This window comes from Morone saxatilis, unplaced genomic scaffold (genome assembly GCF_004916995.1).
Source record: "Morone saxatilis isolate NCDOM2014 unplaced genomic scaffold, NCSU_SB_2.0 Contig18, whole genome shotgun sequence".
Taxonomy (NCBI): Eukaryota; Metazoa; Chordata; class Actinopteri; family Moronidae; genus Morone; species Morone saxatilis.
The window spans coordinates 2,624,285-2,636,097 of NW_023339740.1; the positions used below are offsets into that span (position 1 = coordinate 2,624,285).

The following is an 11,813-nucleotide window of genomic DNA, read 5'->3' on the forward strand; positions in this document are numbered from 1 at the left end:
ATACTGAACCCCAAATTGCTTCCGATCGAATCCCATATCCCTGCCACCAGGAAAAGATTCAAACGAGTTTGAAATGGATATTTACTGGATGAAAAAAACACAATGAATTTGTGTTCTATTTTTGATTATCTGACTAAATAAAAAGAAAAAAGAGGGCGAAAAAGAAAACCTGATCAACTGCAATGTAAGTAAGACATACACACTTACATAGCACTTTTTAAAACTCACAGTTACAATTCATTTGTGATTCACAAACAAATACATATATATAGATATACATAAACACACACACATATGTATATATACATATAGATATATACATACACGCACATACAAAAAAACAATGTATGTATGGATGAATAAACAAGAGGCAAAGAACAAGTTAAAAAAAGAGAAAGACACAACAAACCGTCCAACATTCAGCAAATCTGAGTGATTGAGGAAGAGGATTCCAGAGGGTTGGGTCACCTCTCGTTTTGCAGTTGGAGCGAGGGATGGATAAAAGCCCAGTATGTGTATGTGTGTATGTCTCTGTAACACTGGGTGACAAATACACTTATTAGAATCTAAAATACATTTTTTATACACATACTGTGGGCTACATGTCCTACATTTCTGTGCACATATCCTCTGGTTAGTTTTCTTAAATATTTAAATCTTCATTTCAGTAGAAAAGTAGTGTTCCTCTGGTCCTGATTGTAAGACTAGATAATAAGCAAAACCTGCTAACAGGTAGGAAGACAGCTGGTTGTCAGTATACTTTATTATTTTGTGGGTTTTGCTGCTGCAGCTCCTCTCTCATCTGTGCTGTTTGTCAGTCTGCTCCCACACACTGAGAGCCCCAGAGAGCCAGCAGGATCATTTCACCTTTTGGCTTCAGTTAGAGGGTGGACTGGCTGCACAATGTCGGTCTTACAGTTATGTAGTCTTGTCTTAAACCAGAGCTCTCCCAATGCCACAGCTCTTCTGTCACTGATTTTAGTATACAAATAGTATGTATTAGCATAACAACCTTAACTATTATTGTCAGTATCAGCAGACAAACTAATCAATTCTAAGTATTTGTGGTAAGTTTTCTACACTAAAATGAATCAATAGAAAATATAATGAAAAGGTAACTTTAATATGAACAGATAAATGTAGCCCTTGGAAAATACTCACTTTAAACAATAGGTTTCATGTTAACATCATTCAGTCAAATGCCACATCCCTGTGTGTTATGTACACCCCTTGGCTATTGTTGATTCAGTCAACAGCAGAAAAAGGTGTTTAGTTGTTACCACTCACACATGCTGTGTCCAGACCTGCACACCACCATGTAACAGCCTTGTAACCAAGTACGCCATTCTCTTCTTTCATTTACAAGCCGCCTGCCTCAGATCTGTGTGTGTGTGTGTGTGTGTGTGTGTGTGATTTGTGTGCACAACATTCGCCCCCATCTACCTCCCACTGGCGACTTTGGAGATGGTTGTCATGGCGACACTTCAAATGCTGCTGATGAACTGATAGGTCGCATTTGCCTTTCTTTGCGAACGGGCGATGGCTGTGTGATGATTCACTGTGGGCACAGAGCTGAGGAGCCAGGAGTCTTTGTCAGTACAGAGATGCTGGCAGTGCAGGCAGCAGCACAGCCCGCACCGTAAGATGCCGCTGCACCGAGGACGACACTCCTTAGCCGGGGAGGTGACGGGCAGCTTGAGGAGGCACAGCCGCAGGCACTCTGCCTCGGACATCCTGCTCAAGGTCCTGCAGCGCAGACGCAGCTCTGCCCTGGAGATCCTCTCGTCGTCCTCCCACAGAGTCATGGTGGCGGTCAGCATGAACCAGCCTCAGCCTCCCACTGAACGCAAGACCAGGAGATGTAACCACACTGAAGAAATCATTTGTGCATTGATTTGGGGGTTTAAATGATGGCTTCTGCTGTGAGGAAAGCATGCAATAAGCACTGATGACTATTGTCACATTGTTCTTATGTATTTTTTTTCTCCGCAGCCAATGCAAGGGTCCCTACAGCAAAGTACACCAAGATGGGGGAGACCCTGAGGCATGTCATCCCCGGTCACATGCAGTGCTCCATGGCTTGTGGAGGGAAAGCCTGTAAATATGAGAACCCCTCTCGCTGGAGTGATGAGGAGCAAGCCGTTAAAGGACTCTACTCGTCCTGGTACGTTGGCTACATTTCACACAGCCATCAGTGTCATGTGCTTGTGCTGTCAGTGCTGTGTCCACGTCAGTAATTACAGACAAATCAATACATTTGTCCTGGTTTTTGCTTTGCACTATGATCTGTTTTTAAAATGGAATCACTAAACAAGTGAGATCTTAAGTTTCAGTGTGTTTGCATATCTCTTCCCTTAAAGCTGCAGTAGGTCATTTGCGGTCACTGGGAGGCTGAAACTAAGAAAGATGGAATGACGCTTTGAGTTGGTGTCTTAGAGATATTTGATTGTTGAGTTTCATTACCAGCATCAATATTTGACAACCTGGAAATAACACTCACAATCAACTATCGTTCTTGGCTCTGATGGTTGTTTTTTTTCCAAATGTCATTAGGAGCACTAGGAGGAGCCAGAGGAACCAGATTTTTTCACAGATTATCCTTCTCATGTTCTACTGTCAGGATATAGTGAAAGTTTCAGCAAATATGACAAAAAGATATTTTTATTAAAGTTACCTACTGCAGCTTTAAAGGCTCTTTGGTATTTTCGTTTAGTTTACTTCAATTTAGTTGTCTTTAACAGTCTTAACTCAACATTTATTTTGTATGAATTCGCTGTATACACCACAACTCCCTCTAACTTGTCATATTCTCCACTTACAGGATTACTGACAACTTGCTAGCTATGGCAAGGCCATCCACTGAAATCATAGAGAAATATAATATAATTGAGCAATTTCAAAGGTATGGTAGTCTCCTTCATTCACAACTCGTTTGAATTTGAATGTTTGGTTTGATTGATTTGATTAGTTATTAACATTTATATTAACAGTGAAATGGAGGGTAATTGTTGAATGGTTTGCTCCATGGCTGTCACATGTGAGTTTGTAAGAAAATATCGAATAATATTATATCACGATGTTTTGTTTTGAGATATTCAGAGGGGGGAGGAAACAAAGTACAATATTTTGTAACTGTACTGAAGTAGTTTTTTCAGGAATCTGTGCAGTTTTACTTCTACTCCTTACATTTTTACATAAAAATATCTGTACTTTCTGCTCCTTACCTGCATTAATGCATTTTAGGGGAATTACCAATTAATAATTGTTTTTTTTTTGCATCATTGCACAACATCAAGACGGGTACATATCACGCATAACATGACATAGTAAGATGAAACAGACAAGAGAGGGAGAGTCAAACCCATTTGAGGTTTCAGAGAAACCAAGAGAGTACTTTTTCCTTTCATATTTTGAGTACATCTCAGAGCCTGTACTTTTTAAATTTTACTTGAGAAAAGATGTTGTGTCCGTACTCTTATAAATGGATTCTATACACAAGGACAGTTTTCCTAAAATCTGATTTTTTTAATTGTAATATATCGTCTTGCTTAAATACAGGTACTTCTGTAATGTCTGTGTTGTGTTGTCTTGTTGCGGTGTGCTACATGGTTTGCTCTGTACTCTGACACGTACCTGTTGCTGTGCTCAGGTGTGGTCTGAAGACGGTCATTAACCTGCAGCGGCCCGGAGAACACGCCAGTTGTGGCAACCCGCTGGAGCAGGAGAGCGGTTTCACTTATCGACCTGAAATTTTCATGGAGGCCGGCAGTGAGTTTCTATATCCAGCCTCTCCAACACATACCAATAAAATATGCAGTGTTAGTTTGACTTACAGGGGCAGTAGGGGATGTGATGAGAAAAGCTAAATCCATGAAATAAACATCAACTGATGGAGATATGTGTTTTATAAATGAATTTGTGAATAAGTGAATAATTTGATTATCCATTGAGCCATGCTCACATTACTTGCTGTTCTTTTCCATTTGGGGAAAAAAGATGAAGTATGTTGGTTTGTATAAAAAGGATGGAGTTGTATTTATCAAATCAAAATGTTTGTATCAGTTAATGCGGCTGCACCACACATACAGTAGAAGTTCCAAGAGCTTAGGTAAATCTACAGGCTGGTTACTGCCACAAACTCTTTAGTACAGCAATGAACAGTTAGAAAAACAGCTAGCTAGCTAACAACAATCCATAAACTAACACTTGAATTACTAGATTATTAGAAGTTTTAGCATCTTCACAATGCTCTGTCAACCACACGTCACTTGAATAAACTGATCAGAGATCAGATTTCCACTACAACAGCTCAGTGCACTGTCTGTATGATTATATGTGTTGAAAACGATACGTCAGCTGACAAGGACTAGGTAGAATACTTAATGCTAGTTCCTATTGGGAGTAGTAAAGTTTACGTATGAATTTTGGAGACACTGATGCATAACATCTGGCTAGAATATGTCCAGATTGTCTTTATTAAATGCTTCTTAGATGAATTTACTCTAAGATTTTATGAGATTGGGTAGCTATCTGATATGTCCAAGACTCGTGAAGTATAAATAGTGCTTAAAATATAGTCTAATAGTGGTGTAAACTGCATTTTAGAAGCCATTTTTACTTTTATTCTTATTATAGAGGTTGCTACAGCAACTTCGGTCATTCCACTTAGTTCATTTTAAATTACATTTCAGACAGTAACACAATAATATTGCTCAGCTAACAAGCTAGTGTTATGGCAAAAATAGATGAACTTATCCAATAATGCAGTCCCTTTTTAATACACCAGTTGCTCTATTAAAACCAATATTTTATGAATAATTATTATGAGGCAACGACTTCTGTGTTTACATTGTCGATTGGTTTCTGATTGGATGCCACTGGAGATGTTTCCTAGCAACAGATTTACATATTAGTGAGGGCTTCAGTTCATTAGTAGTAACAGCCTCTCATAATGTAGTGAGGACTCTACATGTAAACTGATTAATGGATGTACTTATAAATAAGTGCTGCTGCCTATCCCTGATTGTACAAGATGTAGAGGATGACTGCACGACCAGAGAGCAGCAGTAGAAAAGTAGTCTCTGTGGAAGCGTTTCATCCCTGTCTCAGCATTCTACATAAGAAAGAGCAGCAGGTAGAGACTAAGGTAGTTGCAACTTCTTCCTCCGACCTCCAACCATTAGTGTTTTGTGTTGTGCCTACATCCGGTACGTGATATGGTCCCTAGTAACCACATAATTACAAAGAGAATCCACATATGCCTTTGGGGGCTGGCAATCTTTAATTTATCTTCCTAACGAGCTCTCATGAGATCTTTTCCCAAGTCACCTCATCGAAACATCAGCTGCATTACAAATAGTGCTGTCTTTCATTTAACACTCTTCAAAGCCTCCATTGTAAACACTGGCTCTTGCTGTAGGTCATTGCTTTAGGTCATTATCATCCTCAGTTCTTCCTACTCCAGTTTTGACATTTAATGAACTCTCTAGAGCCCCCTTTCAGACATGCAACCTTTTATGTAAATGTGCTGGCAATATAACATGTCGGTCTCATGTCTGAATAAGCACCTGAGTCACTCTTATGTAAAAGGCACTACGGCAGTCTTACCAGTTGGAACCTGTCAAAGTCTGAACTGAATGCTGTCAGATTGATGTAAAGGTAAAACCTGCATATAGAGAGACTAAATACATGTCTTGTTCCGTCGCCTAAGATCACAGAATACATTTATTATCTCAGTCTTTATCCCTATGCACAAAGAAAATCAAATCTTTTTAATACACCAGGAAACACGCAATACAAGAGCTCGTTGTAAGTTATTGAGGGGGATTCTTCTCATATTAGTCTGTTAAAATCATTTTCCCTCGTGGTGCGACCGGGGAAGAAGAGATTAAAAATAAAGTTATACAACCACAGTAATAATCTGACTAACAGTCTCTCTCTATTTTTTACATTTTCCTCAGTGATGCAGCATGTGAGAGAACAGAAAGTTGTTATGGTAATATCTGTAACTCACTAAACCATAAACTGTACAGTATAACAGTTTTGATGTTATGTCAAAGACGCCTAGGTATTGTGTTGCAGAGATATCTACTGAAGTTAGCATGCTAACCAGATAGCCCTGGCCTGTCCTGTCTCGTAAGAGAGGCAAGTGGCAAGTTGGCTACATTACAAAAGCTGTCTTTGCTTTTTTAGTCAAATAAACAAAATACACATACAACACACAACATGTCAAGCAAAGAAATACTCTACAGAAAAATACAACGGTACACCTTCTAAACTTAAGTTTCTCTCTTTCTCCAAACTAAGACCCACTTAATTACCTTGTTAACTTATCATAAAACTCACTTCATTCAAACTCGATATAAACAAACTAAAACTCACCTTGCAAAAAAAGGCAAATGCGACCAACAATCGGCAACTCTGTTTTCTACTAAATCCTTGATTCACTGAGTTAGATGTGAAAATATTCTGGCTCTACAAGCTGTCGCTGCCTCTCTGATGCCCAATATTCCTCTCACTCCTCTCCCTGTTGATGCCACTCTAGTCTCCGCCTGAACCAGCCATGTCTTCATCGTCCCCAGAGTCAAGGTCCTGGTCCGCTGTAAATCACCTTGGTACTGTATTCCCTGTCATCAAACTGGCCTCAGTCGTTCCAGGTGGAGGCTGCAGAGCCCAATAGCTTTACCCGCTCACCCAGCTCCGGTTCTGGTGTTGATTCCAGCGCCTGCCAGCATTCAGCATTGTGCAGTCCGACAGTGTTATACGAGTGCAATCCCAAATCAGTAAATCAATTATTTTAATGTAAAAGGCAACTATGTCTGAAGCCAAATCCAGAACTTTAACAGATAGCTGAAGCCAGCAGTGTTATGTATTGGGCGTCTGAAAAGGACCTCTTTGTGTATTTCAGTTTATTACTACAACTTTGGGTGGAAGGATTACGGTGTGGCATCTCTGACTACAATCCTTGACATGGTGAAAGTCATGTCATTTGCTGTCCAAGAGGGAAAACTGGCTGTCCACTGCCATGCTGGTCTTGGAAGAACAGGTTTGTAACACCAGCAAATTGGAATTTCTTATCCTCATTTGTGCTTGTAAAATATCAATTTCGTATTTTTCATCATGTAGGTGTGTTGTTTGCTTGTTACTTGGTTTTCACGTCCCGGATGAACGCTGACCAAGCCATCCTGTTTGTGCGAGCAAAGAGACCCAACTCCATCCAGACCAGAGGCCAGCTCCTTTGCGTAAGGGAGTTCGCCCAGTTCCTGGTACCTCTCCGAAGCGTCTTTTCCTGTGCAGAACCCAAAGCGAGCGCTGTCACTTTGTCCCAGTACCTTACCCGGCAGCGCCACCTGCTGCACGGCTACGAGGCCCGACAGATGAAAAACGTGCCAAAGATCGTCCAGCTGGTGTGCAGGCTTCTGGTCGACATCGCAGCCAACAGACAGGCGGTGATAGAGGAGGAGTGGCTGGAGATCCCTGACCTCACCGCTGAGGTGGAGAAGACCGTGTCCCAGCAGGCTCTCCAGCAGCTCGGGAAGGAGATGAGAGGGAAGGGAATTCCAGTTCCACCTTGTTCATCCCATCCTCTCAGCCCACCTGCTCTTCAGTCTGGACCTCCTCACGATCAACCTCTTGCCAGCGATAACGAGCTTGACCCTCTGTGGAGACAGCAGAATGCAGAAAGCCCTCTGAGATCCTCTCTGTCCAACAACAGGCACCTCAGTTACAGCGACTCTGTCCTTCACAAACTTGGAACACGGCAGCACCATTTAGAAAATCTGAAGAGCAACAAACCAATCAACTGCCTGATCAAACATTCCTTGTCTCACAACAGCCTTACAGTCCGTAACCTACCCAGATTTTGTGACCCCTCTCCTCAGGACTTTATCAGCAGCATTCAGGACCCCAGTACAAAGGCAAAGCAAGACACAGGATCCCCCTTTATAAAAAGGCAGCTACGCAAGGGACGTCAAAGTTGGTCTTTAGATCTCTCTGAGCAGGGAAGAAGATCCAACTGTAACGCCACACTGCCAGCCTTATCAACCAAGAGCAAACTATTAACCAGCGTGGAGCAGCCAGGGGATGTGTTTGTGGATGAAGGAGACACAGGCATTGTCAGAGAGGTTCCCTTCATCGCTCTCCAGTCTGAGCTCTCCCCAGAGAGCAGACGCCTGTTGGTGACCAAGGCTGTGGCCTTGGACTTGAGCGACAAGGATCTCACCTCCAAGGTGTCACTATGGCAGGTAGGGAACCTCATAAAATACTCTCAAATATACCAAATACACATACGGAGGGCGCCCTGTTAGCTCTGTCGGTAGAGCTGGAGACCCATGTACGGAGTTGCTGCAGCGGCTCGGGTTTGAATCCGACCTGCGGCTCTTTGTTGCGTGTCATCCCCTCTCTCTCTGCCCCCCTTTCCTGTATCTTCAGCTGTGACTATAAATAAAGGCAATAAAAAGGTCAAAAAAAATTTACTTTACAACTATTACAACTCAAACATAAACTAAAAGAATGCTATTCATGGGAAAAGTGCAAGCATACGATAGCTCACAGGTTTAAACACATTTTGCCAGTGGAACTATTCAGTGTCATGTATTTGCTTCAGTATGGCCAGGTTGAGTCTTCCTCAGGCTTAGATTTGGGAGGTTTATCCATGATGACGCTGTCGCTGTACCAGCACTGAGCAACACACACCATTTTGCACTATATGAAGGTCAAGTGTGTGGTGGTGGTTGTCTGGCAAAGTCGGTTTTCACATAGGATACAAGGAAACTGCCTTAGTATATTGGTGCATAACAATAAACATAGAAAAATATAAAAGATTAAATAGAGACAATAAAGATATACACTATAAATAAATGAATGAAGAGCTGTACAGTTTGTGCAGTAATGTGCAAAATATTGTCTTGGGAATGTGCAAGTTTGCAGTATGAAACATAAAAGATATTTGCAATGTGCAAGTTCAATTAAAGTAGAGAAGCAACGGTAAAATAAAAACTCCTTTTAAGGCTCAATATGGGCTGTATTAACTACACAAAAAATGGCAAAAAGAGGGTAATTTAACTATTTGATTCACTACGCGAACATGAATAAAATTGAGCTTCCGGCAAGGTACTGCATTATTTATTTAAACTGCTAACTTAATCTCATATTTCACTGCTCCCCGGCGCATATAATATTTAATTTCTGCAGATCCTCCTTTAATGTTACACACTGGACCTTTAACTGAAGCTTCAAAGATATCATAATTCAGTCCTAACCAGCAGTGGACTCCTTCTTTCATGAAAAGTAGTGTAAACTGTGAGAAGTGGGTGCGCAGAGCACAACTGAAGCTGCGTGGATGGGAGGTACTCCTGCAAGTTAAGGGGCCAGATGTGTGAGAGGAGGGGGACCAACTCATCCAGACCACGGCTACAAAATGCTTCCTGGTCAAAGAGTTTGTCAAAAAACAAACTGCACAAGTTGACAGCTTCGACCTCCGACTGAACGCCTCCGATCTCAGCGTCGAAGGTAAGTGGACGTTTTACTGACCACCTGCGTTGTTAATTGAAATGCGCGTTACGTCGATGAACTGAATGTGAACTTGATGTGTGAACGTGATGACGTGAGTGAGTGGGGGGGGGTAACTGATTTTGACGGGCTCGCGAGGTGCTTTCTGACGTGCCTCTCTCTTTGTCACGTTTTCTTATCTTTGGACCGCCGGTATTCACATTAAAGCAAACCCAGTCCATTAGTAGTGGTAGGCTTTGCGCAGTAATGTGCCTCAGCTGGCAGCTTACCAAAGGTCTTAAAGTGAAGAGGTAAGCAAGTGCATCATGCCAACGATCCCCCATTAACTGTGTAGTAAAATATAAAAGAAGGGTGTGAAGATTTCAGAAAAGCGATTCAGCATACTGGATTACAGCTTAGGTAACACTTTATAATGAAAGCACCAAGCATAAGCTACTTAAGTAATGCTTTAACTGGTGCATGACTCATGGTGATTTAATGCACTAATTGATACAGGATGTATCATGAATTCCTGCTGCTTACCACTAACAAATGATCAATTCAATACGACTTTATGTGACTAGTTCACACTTAATAGATCATCAGTTGAGGGATGTTAATTCACAGTTATTTCATACATTAAGCCATCAAGTTAGCTGTGTTTCAGTTACATAAGACTTAAACTCAGTTCCTCAGCCTCTCTGAAAGCAGAACAGTGCCTGCTGTCATAAAAATATGAAGCTTTTTTGGATGAAACTGGCCATCAGCAACATGTACATAATAAATGTAAATATAGTTACATAAATTACCTGTTTACTGCATAGAAATTAATGTATGAACTAATGATCTGTTCACATAAAGTAATTTATTAGTGGTGACCAACTGGAATTGCTGTTACACCCTGTGTAAAGCTGTGGTAGGTGACTTTTATGAAAATACTTTTTTTTCATATTGGCTGAAACTTTCACTATATCCTGACAGTAATTCATGAAACAGATAATGTCTGGAAAAATCTGGTTCCTCTGGCTCGTTCTAGTGCCCCTAATGGCATTTGCAAGGATCCATCCCTGGACGAAAACAACCAATCAGAGTTGAGAAAGATGTAAAGACGCTTTGGGTTGGTGGCATAAAGATGGTTGATGGTTGAGTCTCATTCCCAGCGTCAGTATTTGACGACCTGGGAATAACCCAAACAAAAACCTTTTTGGCTCAAATTGGTTGCTTTCGTTCAGGCCTGGTGGATGCAAATGCCATTAGGACTGCTACAACAAGCCAGAGGAATTATCTGTCTCATGAACTACTGTCATGATATAGTGAAAGCTTCAGCAAATATGACAAAAAGTTATTTTTTAAACACCTACTGCAGCTTTAATTAATGCATTAAATGATCATGAGTCATGCATTAGTTAAAATATTAGTAAATTATTTGTACCAGGGCTGCACAATATGGTAAAAAAAACAAAACAAGAACATATATTCACAATTAGTGGGAATGATCATTTTTGCATTACAGTTTATTTTCACTAAAAAAAATATTAAAATCATGATGTTGTGACATTTGTTGTGGTCTGTACCAAACAAACATCTTTTCATAGACCAGGGTATCCCACTATAGTACAGTACTTGCATTATAATGCTGTTTGGTCACACAGAGAGGTATTATCGTAGTGAATAATCTAATTATTAAGGAGACGGCAGTGTTGATTAGTATTCTCTTGGCAGCTTACAGTAAACACTATATAGAACATTCAAATAATTGTACATGATAAATTTGCTCTACGCGAATCATGCTAATAAATAGTCTTACAGTTCACTTGCTCAAGCAGAACCCACAGATCTTAATTGTATATAATTAATGATCTCGGGTTCCAAGGACTCTTATATCGTTCAAGGAATTTATTGATTATGCGCTGTGAGGGTCTAAAAAATCAGCATGGACTCCTCACCCATTACCACAAAAGTAAACACACCAAACACTGATAATATCTCCTTCAATAATAAATCAGGTCTATACGTCTTAGTTTAGCGAAGTATAAAAATAAAAGTGATCTCCCCCATAACTATATCCGTAATACTGTGCACGATCTATGAATTCCTATAAGCTTCAATGGGTGCATGGGTTAAGAAGACAAAAAGGAGACTATTATGGTTGAGAAGTCACTCACTTTTACGCCTTTAATCTAAGTTTATATTATTTAGCATTAAGTATTAGGTGGTAACCTTTTAATAATCATATAATAATATACAATTAGGAGGGATTGCCATTCACAATATAGGTGCATATATCAAATCACAAAGCTGCAAATATGTTTTGAAAGTAAAAT

The 11,813-nt window shown here is 40.5% G+C and overlaps 1 protein-coding gene across 2 annotated transcripts in view; it reads left to right on the forward strand.

The window, feature by feature from the left end:
• Window positions 1-11,813, forward strand: part of ptpdc1a (protein tyrosine phosphatase domain containing 1a) — a 21,067-nt gene that overhangs the window by 5,388 nt on the left and 3,866 nt on the right. For both annotated transcript variants that reach the window (XM_035661958.1, XM_035661959.1), the window contains exons 3-7: window positions 1,993-2,164; window positions 2,822-2,902; window positions 3,650-3,768; window positions 6,908-7,045; window positions 7,126-8,243. In XM_035661958.1, coding sequence (XP_035517851.1) covers window positions 1,993-2,164; window positions 2,822-2,902; window positions 3,650-3,768; window positions 6,908-7,045; window positions 7,126-8,243 — 1,628 coding nt within the window. The remainder of the gene's footprint in view (window positions 1-1,992; window positions 2,165-2,821; window positions 2,903-3,649; window positions 3,769-6,907; window positions 7,046-7,125; window positions 8,244-11,813) is intronic.